At 40.7% G+C, this 18907-nt stretch overlaps 1 protein-coding gene across 22 annotated transcripts in view; it reads left to right on the top strand.

The window, feature by feature from the left end:
• TACC1 (transforming acidic coiled-coil containing protein 1) overlaps positions 1-18696 on the top strand; it is a 125774-nt gene extending 107078 nt beyond the window's left edge. For 20 of the 22 annotated variants that reach the window (XM_050801286.1, XM_050801281.1, XM_050801279.1 and 17 more), the window contains 7 exons: positions 2126-2251; positions 4429-4505; positions 6253-6296; positions 8302-8462; positions 9305-9411; positions 12359-12479; positions 13612-18696. In XM_050801286.1, the coding sequence (XP_050657243.1) occupies positions 2126-2251; positions 4429-4505; positions 6253-6296; positions 8302-8462; positions 9305-9411; positions 12359-12479; positions 13612-13680 (705 nt within the window). In that variant the 3' untranslated portion in view covers positions 13681-18696. The other 2 variants (XM_050801290.1, XM_050801291.1) reach the window with 2 other exon arrangements.
• Positions 18697-18907: the final 211 nt, after the last annotated feature.

Genomic DNA, 18907 nt, shown 5'->3' with positions numbered 1-18907 from the left:
TTTCCTGGCTATGAAGATTTTTAGGGGGCTTATTTCCCAAATTCTCACGAACCTGGTAGCCATGGAAAGCACCGAGCGTCTGTTTCCTAAAGTTGACTCAACCTCATGGCTTAAACTAAGAACTCACAAGAGACTGACCCATGAAATGTTATTAATTTAGAATCAGAAGTGTAACAGTGAGGTGAATCAAGTCTCAACCTGACCTCCTGTATTACCTCCCTTTAAGCAAGTAACAGTTTCTTGGTAAGAAACAAGGCACAGGAAGTTAATGAGATGATTCAGATGTCCAGGTGTGTATCAGCTATCTGCTGCTGTATAACACATTACTCCAACACTTAAAGCAAGTGTTTATTATCTCATTGTTTCTGTGGGTCAGGAATCTTGGGCAGCTTTGCTGGGTGCTTCTGACTCAGGGTCTATTGCAGGCTGCAGTCAAGGTGTTGACCCAGGCTGCAGTCATATCCAGGCTTGACTTTTAGGGAGGATCTGGGAGGATCTGCTTCCAAGCTCACTCACGTGGTTGTTAGCTAGTCTTGGGTCCCCCACTGGCTGTCGGCAGAGACATCGGCTCCTTGCCACATGGGCCTTTCCCTGTAGCTTCTCAAAACATAGAAGTCAGTTTGTTCAGAACCTAACCTCAGAAGTGATATCCATGACATTTGCCATATTCTAACGAGTCACTAGGTCCAGCCTACACTTGAAGAGATTATAGAGGGAGAGCATTAGTACTGGAGGTAGGGGTTATTGGGGGGCATTTTAGAGGCTGCCCACTGCAAGTGCCTTCTGGTTCTAGTGGTAGATCTATCCCAAAAGAGAAAAGAGAGGTTTTGTGGGGACCTTGGACTTCTGTTGGCATGGTGGGCTGCCCTCCCCCAAATGCTGCTGGAACATGGGCACTGCCGGCTTGTGGCTTTTGTATTTTGCTTTTCTGTGGCTTGAGACAGGTTTCTGTTTTGGGCCCATGGCTGAGATCTGTGAAGCCGCATGCTAAAATTCTGTTTCTGAGCGTTTTCTAGAGAGAGGGTAAAACTATATAATGACTCTGAAAAATTTAAAAGCCACTGGTCTACGTTCACCTTGGACTTGCTGTTTAGTGTTGATTCACACAAGATGTAACTGATTGATTATAATCAATAACTAATTGATTAGTTATCCCACATTTAAGATTAAGATTATTCCAGGTCATTTTGGCATTTTGGATGTTCCCAAAGTATTAGATGACTCGTTTATATAAAAAGTTTACTTCCATAGGTGGGAGGAATAGCTGCCAAAAACGTCTTTTAGGAAGGAAAATAGTAGTACAAAGTCCGTGTTCTCATGAAAAAAAAAAGTTTCCCAGTGTTTTGCTGTGGAACCTGAGTTTATGACAGAAGCGAGCAAGCACCTCAGAGAGTGAAGTGCTGCCAGAAGGGAGTGGAAGGCTTAGTAGCAAGGAGGAATCAACGCACAGGCACTGACCTTGACTTAAGTATGGCCGTTTTGCATATGGGCAAACGTGGCACACACCCAGCAGGCGGGGTTATCGCAGGAGGTCTCCGCAGAGCAGTGGAAGTTCAGGATGATCCTGAATCATCCGGGTGAAAGGGTGGGGGTGAGAGTTCAAAGAGTTCAAATATTTTTGCTATTTCTGCCTCCTTAGGCCTGAAAGTTAGTATTTTAGAAACATTTCCATCTGCAGTGGCTAAATAAAAATACATACAAAGCATCGATATGTAACAGGAGCAGCTGTCACTTGTTTTTGTTTTTTCTTTTTTAAAAAAAGAAAATTCCATTTACATGGAGCTTATCTCCAGAAACTTAATCATGGGTGTGTTTCTGTGTCATCCATGTGGTTCTTTGGTGGCTGACCACTATTAATAAGCACACTTTCTCCCTTTTAGATCAGACTAAAATTTCTCTAGGTTATCTTTTCAACAGAAGCTAAGACCACTCTGAGAGTCATTATAACAGTTTTTCTTTAGTTAGTTCCATAATTAGATTTGATTTGCTCCCCCCTGCCCACTGACTTTTCTTTAAACATGGTTTTAAAGGGTGTGATCAATTTAATAATGAGGAAGTTGTTGAAGGATGTCTGGGGTTAAGAAGCTGAAAGCTGATGTATTCAGTGTAATCCCTTTCCTCACAGGGGCTGCTGGAGTCCTCTGCAGAGAAGGCTGTTGTGTCAGTGTCCTGTGGAGGTGAGAGCCCCCTGGATGGGATCTGCCTCAGCGAATCAGACAAGACAGCCGTGCTCACCTTAATAAGAGAAGAGGTAAAAGCTCTCCTATTTGGTCTGCTTATCACTCCATTTCTTTGTAAGGCCCATGTACCAGCAGGTAGATTGCATCTCTGCTGGCTCAAGTTATCCCAGGCTGGAAGTTCTTATTACCTGCAGCTTGTTTAGGTCATAAAAAGGGCCCCCTATGGCAATGGTGCTGGAGTCCTGACATTCTGGTCTCCAGGGTAAAATGTTGACAATCTGAAATATTCTTAAGAATTTTGTACCCTTCTTTATCTTTCAGTCCTGACATTTAAAATATCTAATTTTGCCAGCTTTGCTCACATGTGTAACAAAATCAGTGCTTTTATTTTACGGAGGATATATGCTCATGCCTAAACATTTGTAATTTTTTTGCAGTAATACACAGTTGTTTCCTACTTTCATTCATTCTTTAAACAGTTCAACTCTCCGATTCCTGTATTGTGTTTCTTTAACAGCCTTTGTTCAAAATAGAACACTGCTAGGCCTTTCCTGGTTATCTGAAAAATATGAAAGACAATGTTGTGTACCATTGATCAGTTACCCACCCTCTCCTGTCCTATTTCTATGCTGTATTTTGTGTGTTTGGTTTGTGTGTTTCTTGACAATTCCACCTGTTCTTAAAGGACTGTGTGGCAATTTTATTTTTGTAGTTTTTAGTTATATAGTTTTTTTTAGTTTTAATTTTTATAGTATGCTGAAAGTGGTTAAGCACCTCAGCTGTAGGTCTTTTACAGCTTTATAACATAGCATCAAGTTGGTAATGAGGGATGTCAGCTAGTCCTGTTTTCAAAACTTGGGAGCAGTGGTAAGAAGACCCACCAAAATCTTTTTTTTTTTTTTGAGACAAAATCTTGGCACAGTAGCTCACACCTGTAATCTCAGCGCTTTGGGAGGCCAAGGCAGACAGATCACCTGAGTTCGGGAATTCGAGACTAGACTGACCAATATGGAGAAACCCTGTCTCTACTAAAAAAAATATGAAATTAGCTGGGCGTGGTAGTACATGCCTGTAATCCCAGCTACTCGGGAGGCTGAGGGAGGAGAATCGCTTGAACCCGGGAGACAGGGGTTGCGGTGAGCCGAGATTGCGCCATTGCACTCCAACCTGGGCAACAAGAGCGAAACTCCATCTCAGAAAAATAAAAATAAAATAAAAGACAAGATCTCACTCTGTCACCCGGGTTGGAGTACAGTGGCACTATTATAGCTCATTGCATCCTCGAACTCCTAGGGTCAAGCGATCCTCCTGCCTCAGCCGCCTGAGTAGTTGGGATTGCAAGCATGCGCCACTGTGCCTGGCCAAAATCTTGTAAATGAGAAAAATGACTTGATCTTTTTCCTGGGAGTTAAACTATGAGATCACCACCTAATGGATCAAAGTAAAGAGATGCCTGATTACCTGAAGCACACAGGATGCATCCTTCTATGTTCTTGAGATCCTAATAAATATAACGAAACTACCAATTAGGAAGAGAGAGGCACGGCCAGGGAAGTACAGTAAGTGGAGCGCCATGGCTGCCCGTGCAAGCCCTGCCCAGGGCAAATGGAGTTTGAGGCAATTAATTTAGAGTATTTCCTTCCAGTTAGCAAGAGCATCCCAAATATGAGCCTAGGTTCCAGGCTAACTAGCAAGACTCTACCGATGGTGACGGATGCTATAGCTAGATGTAGCCAGCTCATCTGAGCCGCCTCCTTCTGACTCCGTTTTTATGAAGCTGTCAAAAATCTCTATAGAATGATAATGTGTTGCTCATGCCAACTTCCAATGCTCTGATTTTGTGGCAGTTTCATTCTCTGGTGGCCTGGCATCAACTGCAATTACATGGCCTTAGAGTGAGTACCTGCCAGTCAGATGGCTCTGTTCTTGGTGTCTGTCCCAGTCAGGGCCTGGCCCTGCAGAGCTGAGAGCTAGACCCTGGACCAAGGTAAAGTTCACAGACGCTGTAAATACCACTTGGAATTTCTGGGAGATGTTCTACTCATCTTTATTCCCGTGTTTACATCCCAGCATCCTGTGTGGCTTAGAGTACACTTTTCCAAATGTTTACAAACATGAAATATTGAGGTTTATATTTCTAATATAGATTGAGTATCTTGGTTTAGACGTGGTTGTGTGCTATTTCAGTTCCCAGTCTCAAATGCAAATTGTAATAGATTGGGTAAAACTAAGCTTTATTATACTTTAGATAATCACTAAAGAGATTGAAGCAAATGAATGGAAGAAGAAATATGAAGAGACCCGGCAAGAAGTTTTGGAGATGAGGTTAGACTGGAGGTTTGGGGAGGGGCTGGATACTTTTATGCACTGTTAGATTTGATACAGATGAAGTGATGACAGTGTTTGCTTGCCACAGAACCAAGTGTTGAGAGCTTGAAGGCTTTGCTGTTTGCATCTTGCTTTGTGATTGAGAATGTTATTTCAGGAGTTACTGCTAACCAGTTATTATATTCAAATACTGTTGTTTATCTTGTGTTGTCCAGAGCATAACATGTAAACAGGACCCACATAATTCTTATCTTCTTAGAAGAACTGACAGAAATTTGTATCAAAATAACCATTTAGAATACAGAAAAATAAGACTTATCCAATGATAGAGACATTGGAATTCATAATACTACCTTTTTTTTTTTTTTTTTTTTTTTTTTTTTTTTGAGGCAGAGCCTCACTCTGTCATCCAGGCTGGAGTGCAGTGGTGTGATCATGGCTCACTGCAGCCTCAACCTCTTGGAATCAACTGATCCTCTCACCTCTGCCTCCCAAGTAGCTGGGACCACAGGCATGCACCACCATGCCTGTGTAATTTTTTTTTAGAGATGAGGTCTCACTCTGTTGCCCAGGCTGGTTTCTAACTCCTGAGCTCAAGCAATGCACCTGCCTCAGCCTCCCAAAGTGCTGGGATTACAGGCATGAGCCACGGCACCTGGTCCGTAATACTTTTAAAAAATTAATTATGCATGAGAGTTTCAAATTACGTAACCACCAAATAGATGGTAGAAAGCTTGTTAACAAGAAACAAAATTGACTTGAAATTAAAATCTTTTTATTTTTCCTCACTTTTAGAAAAGAGAGTTATGAGCCATGAAATGACTAAAGATGAAATCAAAGTAGAGAAGAAAAAAAGGCATAAATAATTCACACACTGTGTGGTCAACACTTGAATGATTAAAAAACATTTTAAATATATCCCTCTGATTTGTTGCTCTTGTATTATTTGTCTTTTAAGCATTTCCTGGGTGTAAGGCCCTTTGCTGGGCTTGATGGAAAGGAAGGGACATTCCTGCTCTGAGAGAGTGGTAGCCATACATAATAACCAACTTGGATATGACGTCAAAAGTAATGGGGGCACCACTATGGAGGGCAGGGGAGGACGTGATGTGGCTCACAGAGCACCCAGCACTGGACTGGGTCAGAAGGACATTGTCACTCTTCACTAGAAGAAAGGTTAACCCAAGAGGATGATCTTTAAAGTCTTCGAATAAGTGAAATACTTTTGGAATTAGGTCACAAAATAAAACTTGTAACTGAATCAGAGGTAGTGTCTAAAAGGGTGGATTGAGGTCAGGAAAGCCTAAGGTCAGATCGCATCTCTCAGGAAGAGCCCAGAAGAATATCTTTAACTTAGTTTGTAAAAGATTGACTCGTCTAAGCAAAATGAATCTATTTCCTTGCGGTATTCAAATAGGTGCAAAGAGAAAGGGAAGGCAGTTGTTTCTATAAGTAAAATGTAAGTTTGACTAAACATAAAATCTTAACAAGATTTTTTGATCTTAAATCTTCTGTTAAAATCTTAACAGAAGATTTTTTTCTCAACCTTTTTTGAACCTTAAGAAACCTTATATAATGTAAAAAAAGAGAGAGAGAGAGAGATAAGAAGAGCCCCAAAGCAGATAAATGGATTACATAAATTGGTGGTATATGTTAATGTGCTTAATTGTTTGGGGCAGCATTTCTCCAACTTTCATTGTCTGAAAATCCTCCTCTGGTAATAAGTTCTTTTCTTCTCATTTAGGAAAATTGTAGCTGAATATGAAAAGACTATTGCTCAAATGATTGGTAAGGAGAACATTTTGTTTTTCGAGGGTATGAGCCATAGGATCTGTCTTAGTCTGTTCAGCCTGGTATAACAAAATACTGTAAGCTAGGAAGCTTATAAACAACAAACATTTTTCATAGCTCTGGAGACAGGAAAGTTCAAGGTGCCCACAGATGAGATGTCTGGGGAGGGCCCATTCCTCATAGAAGGGGCTGGCTAGCTCTCTGGGGTCTCTTTTATAAGGACACTAATCCTGACATGATCGCCTCCCAAATTCCCTTCCATGCCCACTCTCACCCTGAACATACTCACACACTGGGAATTAGGTTTCAATACATAATTCCCAGGGGTAGCATAAACCATAGCCGGATGCCTGGATGATTTTCAGACCATGTCACAAACTTTTATTTGTCTGTCACTTAGATACAGTTGTCTCATTATTCGTGGGAGGTATGTTCTGTAAAGTTGCTGCAAACACTGAATTAGTGAATACTAAACACTGCTCCTGGCCAGGCGTGGTGGCTCACACCTGTAATCCCAGCACTTTGGGAGGCCGAGATGGGTGGATCACCTGAGGTTGAGAGTTCGAAACCAGCCTGACCAACATGGAGAAACCCCATCTCTACTAATAATACAAAATTAGCTGGACATGGTGGCGCATGCCTGTAATCCCAGCTACTCGGGAGGCTGAGGCAGGAGAATCACTTGAACCTGGGAGGCCGAGGTTGTGGTGAGCAGAGATCGTGCCATTGCACTCCAGCCTGGGCAACAAGAGCAAAACTCCATGTCAAAAAATAAGTAAATAAACACTGCTCCTAGGGGAAAGACAGAGTTAGATTCCTGCATCTGGCCACAACATTTTCATTGACTGATCGGTATATAACCTTGTCTTATGTGTGTTCCTGTTTAAAGACACCTTATTTAATATATATGGTTGATTCATTAACATTGAAGTCACAGTGGGCGGCACTTTGGCTCATATCTGAACACAGCTTCTGTTTTGTATGTATTTTAAGGAGCCTCACTGTCTTCTTGTGCTTAGTATCACTAGACAGCACTGTAGCACTGCCCTTGGAGGCCACTCAGAACAGTGAGGTCTCCAGCAAAAGAACACAAATGCAACAAACGTGGCCCAAATAGACCACAAGAAGAACACTTGTTTATGGAATGAATCAAGAAGGCAGAGTATTGCTTTGTTCACTGTCAGCTGAGAGCGTGCATATCAGGTGACTAATGCATTTTTGCCACTCTACACACATCCACAAATGACTATTGTAAGTCCAGGAGGATAGATTTGAGGATGACAAATTTTAGCAAGTAGGCGAATTGGGAAATATGTACTTGGTGAATAATGAGGGTCAACTGTAGTTAGGTTCATTTTAGAGGATGGCAGGCCTTGAATTCTGTGACTGTTGGTGGCCTGGTCACATCACTAACACCTGCTGGGAGCATCCTGTATTTTGGTGCAGGGTTCTTACTCTAGTGCAGGTTGTAATTTCTCTGCATCAGACCCAGTGGTGCCTTTACAAAACAACAAGATTGAGCCTCCTGCATTGAATTTAGAGTCTCTTCTCATCCGTATCGTAAGGATCGACTCCCTAAACCAAAGTCTGGCCTTTCTCCACTAAATTACCGAAATGATACTTTCTACTGTCCACATCACCTAATACCTTCCCAGCTCCGGGCCTTACCACAGCTGTTCTTCTCTATAGAATATTCTCCTCCCAGGTAGCTGTGTGGTTCACACCCTCGTTTCTGTCCGGTCTCTGCTCAAATCTCTCCTCTGAGAGCGGGTACTTTCTGTACAGTAACAGCCCCCTCCTCACCCCCATTCCCCCTTACCCTGCCTTGTTTTTTCCCCATCGCTTGTCACCACGCATCTCCCCCAACTAGAATGTAAGCCGTGAGAGCAGGAACTTGGTCACATCCCTGGCTGTATCCCTATCACCGAGAACACTGCTTGGCTTCTAGGGATTCTCTATTTGTTGAATAAATATGTCGTTCGTTTTGACTTGTGATTCCCAGAAGATGAACAAAGGACAAGTATGACCTCTCAGAAAAGCTTCCAGCAACTGACCATGGAGAAGGAACAGGCCCTGGCCGACCTTAACTCTGTGGAAAGGTCCCTTTCTGATCTCTTCAGGAGATACGAGAACCTGAAAGGTGTTCTGGAAGGGTTCAAGAAGGTAGAGTGTTTTTTCCCTCTGTTCCGGGTGTATTTCCAATAGTGTATTTCCTTGGTAACTGGTCATCAAATACATATGCCAGAGGTTGTTGGTATCCTTCTAAATAGGAGCTCAGGACCTACTGGCCTTGTATCCTCTATTCCAGTGAAGCTGGATTTTTCCACATTTTTCCTCCTTTGGTTGTTCAGGCATCTGGCCCAATGGGTGGCCATGTCTTGGCCATTCCTCTCCTGTGTCAAGCCAATAAACCCCAGGCTGTGGCGTAGACTGCAAGAACTATTAATTGAACCCTCAGACCTCAGGTGAATTCTAGAAATGTTCTTTCTGATAATTCACCATTTCAGTTTTAGTAAAAGGGATTAGAAGGAATTCCATGTCACTGAAAAATTCAAGCTGCATATTCTAGAAGAATTAACTATAATATTTCAAATTTAGATATAAATGGGCCTGTTGATTTAATTTAGCTTTACCATATCAACCAGACACAATTATAGCAAGGAAATGTCTTTATTTCATATTAAAATAAAAATGAAACTGGCCAGTTTATCAAATATGGAAGTCAAATTGCCACTCAGTTTTGAATAACTGCCTTCCTAAAGTAGGCATATTGGTATAACTGACCCTTACTGTATGATATTGAAAATTAACACATGAAGACATTATGTAGAATTTCCTCAATGAGAATTACATGTGGCTATTTCAGATTACTGCAGAGTATGAATAAAAGGCAGATATCTGAGTTAATTCGATTTTTCCATTCTTTAAAAAATGAAAACTCTGATACATGGTAGATTAGAAGAAACAAAATGACCTGTTTAGTTTCAATTTTTGCTTTGGAACAGAATGAAGAAGCCTTGAAGAAATGTGCTCAGGATTACTTAGCCAGAGTTAAACAAGAGGAGCAGCGATACCAGGCCCTGAAAATCCACGCAGAAGAAAAACTGGACAAGTAAGAACTTGTAAATTTTGAATTTCACTCTTCATGATGTTGTGGGAAAATTGACAGAGGAAAAAAAAATTCACTGTTTTGCAACTCCAGGTTGTATTTGTATGTGTTTATTTCACTTTTTAAACCCCTTTCCCATTGTTAAAACGTTAAAAAGTAAGAAAAGGTATATCTGCTCCTGCCTCCTTCCACTGGGTTCCCATCTTTCTCTATGCCAGGTAATCACTGTTGTTAGTTTCTGTTTTTTCTTCCTATTAAAATTTTTTTCTCCTTTTTAATATGATTATAGCATACTTCGCTGTTTTTGCTTAGCAATATAATTTTGAGAATCTTTCCCTGTCAGTGCAAGAAGAGCTTCCTCTTTTTTTTTCTAATGGTATTCCATTGTTGGAATGTATCATTTATTTAACAGTCCCCTCCTGTTAGCCATTAAAGTTAATTCAAATGTCTTGCTGCCACAGACAGTGCTGTAGTAAGTGACCTGGTAGGTGATCGTTTTGCATGCCTGTGAGTTATCTTTATGATCTGTATGTTAGAAAAGGAATTGCTAGACCAAAGCATATATGAATTTATAATTGTAAGTGTTGTTAGATTGGCCCCATTAGACTTTTATCATTTTATAGCCTTATATAATACATGAGAGCATCTCTTTTTTCTGCAGCTATGCCAACAGATCAACGTTTTTATTTTCTGCAAATCAAATAGGTGAAAATGATATTTCAACATAGGTATTTGTTTTTGGCAAGCAACAGAGCATTTATTTATTTATTTATTTATTTTATTTTTATTTTTTTGAGACGGAGTTTCGCTCTGTCACCCAGGCTGGAGTGGAGCAGTGTGATCTAGGCTCACTGCAACCTCCGTCTCCCGGGTTCAAGCAATTCTGCCTCAGCCTCCCAAGTAGCTGGGATTACAGGCACACGCCACCACACCCAGCTAATTTTTTGTATTTTTAGTAGAGACAGGGTTTCACCATGTTGGCCAGGCTGGCGTGGAACTCCTGACCTCAAGTGATCCGCCTGCCTCAGCTTCCCAAAGTGCTGAGATTACAGGTGTGAGCCACTGCGCCCAGCCCCAGAGCATTTATTTTAATGTAATTTTGATTTGCATTTATCTTATGAATGAAATTGAATATATTTCAGCATTTATTAATATATTTGCTTTACTATGAATTACTCTATTCTTTGCCCATTTTCCTATTGTCAGTTTATATATTTTATATATTAGGGACACCAGCCCTTTGTGATAAGAATTTTGAATAATTTTTCAAGTTTATCATTTGTCTTTTGCCTCTGCCTGTGGTGTTTTTTGATATTCAGAAATTTACTTTTATGTGCTGAAATGTATTAGTCATTTCTTTTACAGCGTCTGGATTCCTTGTCATAGTAACAAGTATCTTCCCCATGCTGGATAGAAAATATTCTACCATGTTTTACTTACACATTTTGGCTTAGTTTTTTTAATCCTTAAATCTAATGCATTTGGACTTTATCCTGGGGAGTGTTATCCAACTTGATTTTTTGTCTTTTTTGGGACAGAGTCTCACTCTGTCACCCATGCTGGAGTGCAGTGGCACAATGTCAGCTCACTGGGTTCAAGTGATTCTTCTGCTTCAGCCTTCCGAGGAGCTGGAATTGCAGGCACCCGCCACCATGCCCAGCTAATTTTTGTATTTTTAGTAGAGACGGGGTTTTGCCATGTTGGGCAGGCTGGTCTCGAACTTCTGACCTCAAGTGATCCACCTGCCTTGGTCTCCCCAAGTGCTGGGGTTACAGGCATGAACCACTGCGCCTGGCCTCCAACTTGACTTTTTAACTAAAAGGTAATACATACTTCTACATTTTGATGCCTAAATTTCTATTTGTAGAAACAGAAGTTCCCCTGCCCCCTTCCCACTCCCATAGTACTGTATTAGGTTTCTTGTGTATTCTTCTCCATAGGTTATACAGATCCCTCTATGTATTATACATAGGTTTATTGTATATCCCTCTAGTCTTTTCTTTGTGTCTGTATAAATACTATGATTTTGAACTATAAAAAATGTTTACAATATTGGAATCACATTAGACAAATTTCCTTTTTCCCTCAGTAGCATATCATGGCCATTTTTTCATGTCAGAACATACAGCTGAATCTCATTCTTTTTATTAGGTCGTGGAACTCTAGCGTTTCTTTATTGATGGGCACTTAGTTACAAACTTTCTTCCATTGAAGGTAACACTACAGCGAACGTCCTGTGCACTCATCATTGTGCCAGGTGGAAGTATTTCTGTGAATACATAACTGAAAGTGGGATTGCTGCGTCGGAGGGCGTGTACACTTTAAGTTGTCCTGGTGACTACTGCATTGCCTGCCACAGGGCAGCGCCAGTTTCCAACCGCCCATTGGCACATGAGCCTGCCTGTCTCCTTGTATCTTGGCCCACACAGGACTATCCTTGTTAATTTTTGCCAATTCAATCAATTTTCAAAGCTTATCATTTTAATTTACATGCCTCTGATTACTAATGAGGCTTTAGCATCCTTTCATCAGTTTACTGGCTGTTCATCAACTGACATTTATGGTTTTTAAGAATGTCTTTCACTTCTCATTAATAAACTCATTCCCTGTAGGCCTGTGTCTCAACAGATGTCAGTGGTTAGTATCCCGACTCTAGCTGTGATTGTCTCCGAAATTATCCAGTCCGCTTTTGTACTGGGCTATAAAAAAAAAAAATCTAAGACTGTTGTAGAAACCATTTGCTGTGAGATACAAATTTTGAAGTTGTAAATTGAATTTTTATAAATTAAAATGGGATTATTTAGGTCACCGATTTTTGTGTTTTCTTTTATCATGCAGTCAATTCTTTGGGGGCTGTGCCTCCCAGATGTCAGTGGTTAGTATCCTGGCTTTGACTAGTGGCTAATCATGTGCTTTTTGTCTCTTTATTCCACCCAAACACCATAAACAGAGCCAATGAGGAGATTGCGCAGGTTCGAACAAAAGCAAAGGCTGAGAGTGCAGCTCTCCATGCTGGACTCCGGAAAGAGCAGATGAAGGTGGAGTCCCTGGAAAGGGCCCTACAGCAGAAGGTACAGAAAGGGGCCTGATCTGGGTAGCCACAGAGACGTTTGGTTTTCCTCCTCAGCAGTGACTCGCTTATGACAGATCTGGGTGAAAGAGGCCTTGGCTTTCTGCTCAGACACTTCAGTCCATCTCCTTTCTGAACTGATCCAGGTGGAAACAAGTCAAACCATTAAATTTACAAGCACATCATGCGGAAATCATCCGTAGGCAGGGTGCAGAGAGGAAGTTGCATTTTAACTGAAGTTCAGAACACCTTCCTAGTTGGGGTCTTGAGACTGCCTTTCTTTCTTTCTTTTTGTTTTTATGCAATATATTAATATGAAGCCATCTCCCCCTTCATTGCTTTAGATCAGTGGTTTGCAGTTGGGGGCAGTTTTGCCCTCCAGGGGGTGTTAGGTGTTAGGTAATGTGTGGAGATATATTTGTTTGGTTGTCACCACTGGGAGATGCTATTGGTATAAAGTGCAGGAGGCCAGGGATGCTGTTAAACATCCTGCAGTGCACAGGACAGCCCCTGACAACACACTTATCCATCCTAAAACATCAGCAGTGCTGCTTTGAGAAACTGCTATAGATCAGTGAAAACCAGGACTAGCAACAATCCCTGTTTCTCACTAAGCAATTTTTAGCTTTCCATTTTTATATGTCTCAGGTGTATTTTCCTTACTGCGTTTCCAATTATGTACTCATACCTGTGCCATCCATTCATCAAGAGCAGGAGTTTTTATCACAGGGTCTGATAGCCCCTAGAATGGTGCTCCGTAGGAGATTCAGACTCCAGCATCCCTGGAGATGCTAATGCATTGAGTGAGACCCAGATACTTATGTTTTTGACAAGTACCCCAGATAATTCCTCTGATAACAAGAGAATTGGGGAACTAAGAGATTCATGGACGAGTTTCAGAGGGTTGGTGACTGTCTTCACCCTTTACTCAATTTAAGCATGATTTTATGAATACATTGTTTTTGAGATGTGTAGCCTTTTTTTCTTTAAAGCATCTCTGATGTAGAAAAGTTAAAAATCACTGAATTGGGATGTCTAGGGTAGGGTATATCCAGACTTGGGACTAGTTAACTCTATTTGCCTTTATTTCAGAATACAAAGTGGCCTGCGTAATTGTGTCTTTTGTCTTTCAGAACCAAGAAATTGAAGAACTGACAAAAATCTGTGATGAGCTGATTGCAAAGCTGGGAAAGGCTGACTGAGACTCCCCCTGTTAGCTCAACAGATCTGCATTTGGCTGCTTCTCTTGTGACCACAATTATCTTGCCTTATCCAGGAATAATCGCCCCTTTGCAGAAAAAAAAAAAAAAAACTTAAAAAAAGCACATGTCTACTGCTGCCTGTCCCGCTTTGCTGCCAATGCAACAGCCCTGGAAGAAACCCTAGAGGGTTGCGTAGTCTAGAAAGGAGTGTGACCTGACAGTGCCGGAGCCTTCCAGTTCCCCATATGAAGGTTCCATTAGGCTGCTGAGTTTGGGTTTGTGATTTCTTTATGTTTAGTTTGTTTTAAAGTCATCTTTACTTTCCCAAATGTGTTAAAATTTGTAGCTCCTCTTTGGGGTCTTCTACACCACCTGTCTGATTTTTTTTTGTGTGATCTATTTAATCTTTTAATTTTTTAATATCAGTGGTTTTATTTAAGGAGACAATTTGGCCTATTGTTACTTCCAGTTTATAATCAAGAAGGGGCTCTGGGTCCCCTTTTATTACACACACTCTCACACACATACATGTATATTTATAGATGCTGCTACTCTTTTCCCTGAAGCATAGTCAAGTAAGAACTTGTCTGCAGAAGGACATATTTCCTTCGATGTGAGACCCTATTTTGAAATAGAGTCCTGACTCAGAACACCAACTTAAGAATTTGGGGGATTAAAGATATGAAGACCACAGTCTTGGGTTTTCATGTCTGCAGAAGACTATTTGCCATGACATTTTGTTGCCCTGGTATTTGGACATTCCTCAGCTTTAATGGGTGTGGCGCCTTTAGGGTTAGTCCTCAGACTGATGGTAGTGTCTGCTTTCTGCATAAACGGCAATATGGGAGGCCCTCCAAGCTAGGGTTTGGCAAATCTGCCCTAGAGTCATTTACTCTCCTCTGCCTCCATTTGTTGATACAAAATCAACATTTAGTCTTCATTATCTTTTTTTTTTTTTTGAGACAGAGTTTTGATCTATTTTAAATATGTGAAGAAAATCTACTTGTAAAAGGCTCAGATCTTAATTAAAAGGTAGCACCGTTACCAATTATAAGGCAAAGAAATGTTTTTTTCCCATTGTTCTTCAGATGTTGAAAAGAAAGCAAAAATTACCTTCTAACTTAAGACAGAATTTTTAACAAAATGAGCAGTAAAAGTCACGTGAACCACTCCAAAAATCAGTGCATTTTGCATATTTTTAAACAAAGACAGCTTGAATACTGAGAAGAGGAGTGCAAGGAGAAGGTCTGTACTAACAAAGCCAAATTCCTCAAGCTCTTACTGGACTCAGTTCAGAGTGGTGGGCCATTAACCCCAACATGGAATTTTTCCATATAAATCTCAATGAATTCCCTTTCATTTGAATAGGCAAACCCAAATCCATGCAAGTGTTTTAAAGCACTCTCCTGTCTTAATCTTACACCCTGAAAGTCTTCATGGTGATATGCACTATATTCAGTATATATATGTTTTCCTATTTCTCTTGTAAAACTATTGCATGATCCAACTTCAGCAATGAATTGTGCCTAGTGGAGAACCTCTATAGATCTTAAAAAATGAATTTTTCTTTAGCAGTGTGTTACTCACATGGGTGCAATCTTTAGCCCCAGGGAGGTCAGTAATGTCTTTTGAAGCCAGAAGTCACATTTTACCAATATGCATTTATCATAATTGGTGCTTAGGCTGTATTTTCAAGCCTATTGTCTTAACATTTTGTATAAAAAAGAACAACAGAAATTATCTGTCGTTTGAGAAGTGGCTTGACAATCATTTGAGCTTTGAAAGCAGTCGCTTGTGGTGTAATATGAATGCTGTCCTAGTGGTCATAGTACCAAGGGCATGTGTCTCCCCTTGGTCTGATTTCCTCTTTAGTCCTCTACTGCTAAAGAAGTTAATTTTGCATTTTGCAGAAACGTTGATTGCTAAATCTTTTTGCTGCTGTGTTTTGGTGTTTTCATGTTTACTTGTTTTATATTGATCTGTTTTAAGTATGAAAGGCTTATAGTGGCCTCCACTGTAAATCTATAGTCAACTTTTTAAGCTTATTGTGTTTAAGAAAGTAGCTATGTGATAAACAGGTAACGGCAGTCCTTCCCTAGCACACTGGTGGAAGAGACCCCTTAAGAACCTGACCCCAGTGAATGAAGCTGATGCACAGGGAGACAGGGAGCACCAGAGTACCCTCGTTAAGTGATACTTGCCCTGGCCTCTTAGCCATGACCATTACAAGGAAATATCCCCCATTCTAACTTAACAGATGCCGCTTCTCCAAAGAGAATTAAAATGTAGTTTGTACAGATCAAGAGAATATACTGGGCAGAATGAAGTATGTTTGTTTATTTTTCTTTAAAATAAAAAAGGGTTTTGGAACTCCGGAGAGTAAGAATATAGTATAGAGTTTGCCTCAACACGTGTGAGGGCCAAATAACATGCTAGCTAGGCAATAATAAACCCTGTTACAGAAGAGAAAAAAAGGCCGGGCACAGTGGCTTATTCCCGTAATCCCAACACTGCGGAAGGCCGAGGCAGGAGGTTCGCCTGAGGCCAGGAGTGTGAGACCTACCTAGGCAACATGGCGAAACCTTGTCTCTACCAAAAATATAAAAATTAGCTGGGCATGGTGGCACGTGCCTGTGGTCCCAGCTACTTGGGAGGCTGAGGTGGGAGGATCACTTGAGCATGGGAGGTCAAGGCTGCAGTGAGCCATGATCATGCCACTGCACTCCATCTTGGGTGACAGCAAGATCTTGTCTCAAAAAAACAACAAGAAAAAAATGAAAAAACAAACCAGAAGTGAAAAAGGAAAGTAGAAGGCAGCTGTTGGCCTAGATGGTGGTTTGGGAATATTAGGTGATCCTGTTGAGATTCTGGATCCAGAGCAATTTCTTTAGCTTTTGACTTTGCCAAAGTGTAGATAGCCTTTATCCAGCAGTATTTTAATTGGGGAATGCAACGTGAGGCCGACTGAACAATTTCCCCCGTGGCTGCCCGGATAGTCACAGTCAAGGTTAGAGGAGTCTCCTTCCAGCCAGTGACCTACCCAAACCTTTTGTTCTATAAAACTGCTCTGGAAATACCGGGAAGCCCAGTTTCTCACGTGGTTTCTAGCTTCTTCGACTCAGCCCAAATTAGGAAGTACAGAAGCACATGATGTTGAAAAACCTAGGATTTGGCAGCCTTCCAGAATGGTATGGAATCTGAGGGAAGATTTATGTTTCGTTTTGGAGGACAGCTCAAGTTGAATTTTCTTTCTAGCCAGTTACCCTTTCAGCCTACCCATACTTTGTACAGCTCTCACACAAATACTTAGATATTTATTAGACAGCCCTGAATTCGTTCTAATTATAAACAGGGAGAGTAAACCACCCCCAAATGTTCCTGGGCTGGGTAAAAGCAGCTGGAGTGAAGCACTCCTTTTCCATAAAGGTAACAAAGGGTTCAGTGGTTACTCTAAGCTCAAAAGGGTTTTTTAAGAGCAAGCATTGGTTAAGTCTGTGTATACTGATTGGAAGTGATTCAGCACATTCTTTTTTAGTGGAGTAAAATTTCTGAAGCCCCCTTTTAACTTCCTTTTGGTTTTTCATTATAACTGGTAGCCATCTCATGAACTGTCTCTGACTGTTGTCTCTGCCGTCATATGATTGTGAGCTTGCTCTCTGACTTGCATTTCTGACTTTATCCTGTTGTTGGGAAGATAGAAACTAGGTTTTGAAAGATTACATGATTCAAGTGAGGGATTTTAAAGTAAAGATGTGTATATTCTGAAGAATCCAAAAGATAACAGATTATTATTATTTGCTTATGAAAGAACAATATAGTCTGGGAATCCCAGAATGTCAAGCCAAAGGTCTAAGAAGTCTTATCTTCTTCAAATATTTTAATAAAGAAGTATTTCAAGGAGATATCTGCCCAGAAAGGTTTGACTGGCCTCCAGATTTCAGTTATTTTTAAAAAGCAATTTACCACTAAATCCTTGAGTCTCCATAGAGTAACAGTAAAGAAACTAATATAACGGACTCTCCTCTCAAAGGATCTCCTCTGGAAGAGAGTATCAGCGGCAGCATTCTCCAGGGAAGACCCATCCCCTAGTGCCAGAGCTTGCATCCTGGAGACTAAAGATTGCACTTTTCGTAGTTTTTCGTCCAAATGCAATCCCATTTCTGTGCCTCTTAGCATGCAGTTAGATTTGGACAAACAAGATTCCTAAGGAATGACTTTATTAACTATAATATGGTTACAGCTATTATATAAATATATATATTCTGGTTATAGTTCTAATATGGAGATGTTGCGTGCAATGCTGGCCTGTGGCAGTCTGTGTAATGCTTTAACTTGTATGGAGGAGGCCAGACTCAGAGCTGAGATGTGGCCTGGACCTTCCCTGTATCGATCCTTTAATTTAGAACTCTCAAGATGCCACTTTCTCCCCCTCTGCCTTTTAGTGGTATCTGAAATACACTCAAAACAGAAATGTCCTGGTCACATCATTAACTGCTAATCCTATATTTATAAAGAATTTTCAGATGGACATATACAAATCTGAACTCAAGCCATCCCCAGTCCAGATACAGGGCAGCGTGTAGGTGACCACACCAGAGCCTCAGCCTTGGTCCTTCTCAGCCATCGGGATAGGAACCAGGCATTTCTTTTAAATCTCAGAGGTAGCAGTAAACTTTTCAGTATTGCTGTTAGCAAGTGTGTGTTTGCCAATAGATATCCATTATACTAATGTGCCAAGTAAATGTTCATTGCACATCTGCTTCCACTGTGTCCCCACGGGTGCCATGAAGTGTGTGAGGAACCCCTCATCTGGAGGGATGAGCGCTGCATTGACTACTGCTATCAGGATTGTGTTGTGTGGAATATTCATCTACATAAATTTTATATGCACAGTAATTTCCCTTTTTATATGTCAAGTAACTATTTGTAAAAGTTATACTCACAAATTATTATAATGATTACTAATATATTTTTTCCATGTTTCATTGCCTGAATAAAAACTGTTTACCACTGTTAGATTTGGGAGTGTGTGTGTGTGTGTGTGTGGTGTTGGTACTTTTCCTGGTTATAAGTTATCCCTGAATGTGAAAATTTGTGGCAGCCCTGCTTTTATGAGCCCCATATTTCAACCTAAAAATAGGAAAGATCACATTTTCTCTACACTCATTTTATGCATGTGGTTGGTTGTGTAACTAAAAACAAAACAAACTTTGGAATTCGGATACTG

This window comes from Macaca thibetana, chromosome 8 (genome assembly GCF_024542745.1).
Source record: "Macaca thibetana thibetana isolate TM-01 chromosome 8, ASM2454274v1, whole genome shotgun sequence".
In the NCBI taxonomy this organism is placed as follows: domain Eukaryota; kingdom Metazoa; phylum Chordata; class Mammalia; order Primates; family Cercopithecidae; genus Macaca; species Macaca thibetana.
The sequence above is the reverse complement of the archived record's forward strand: the minus strand, read 5'-3'. Positions and strand labels throughout refer to the sequence as shown.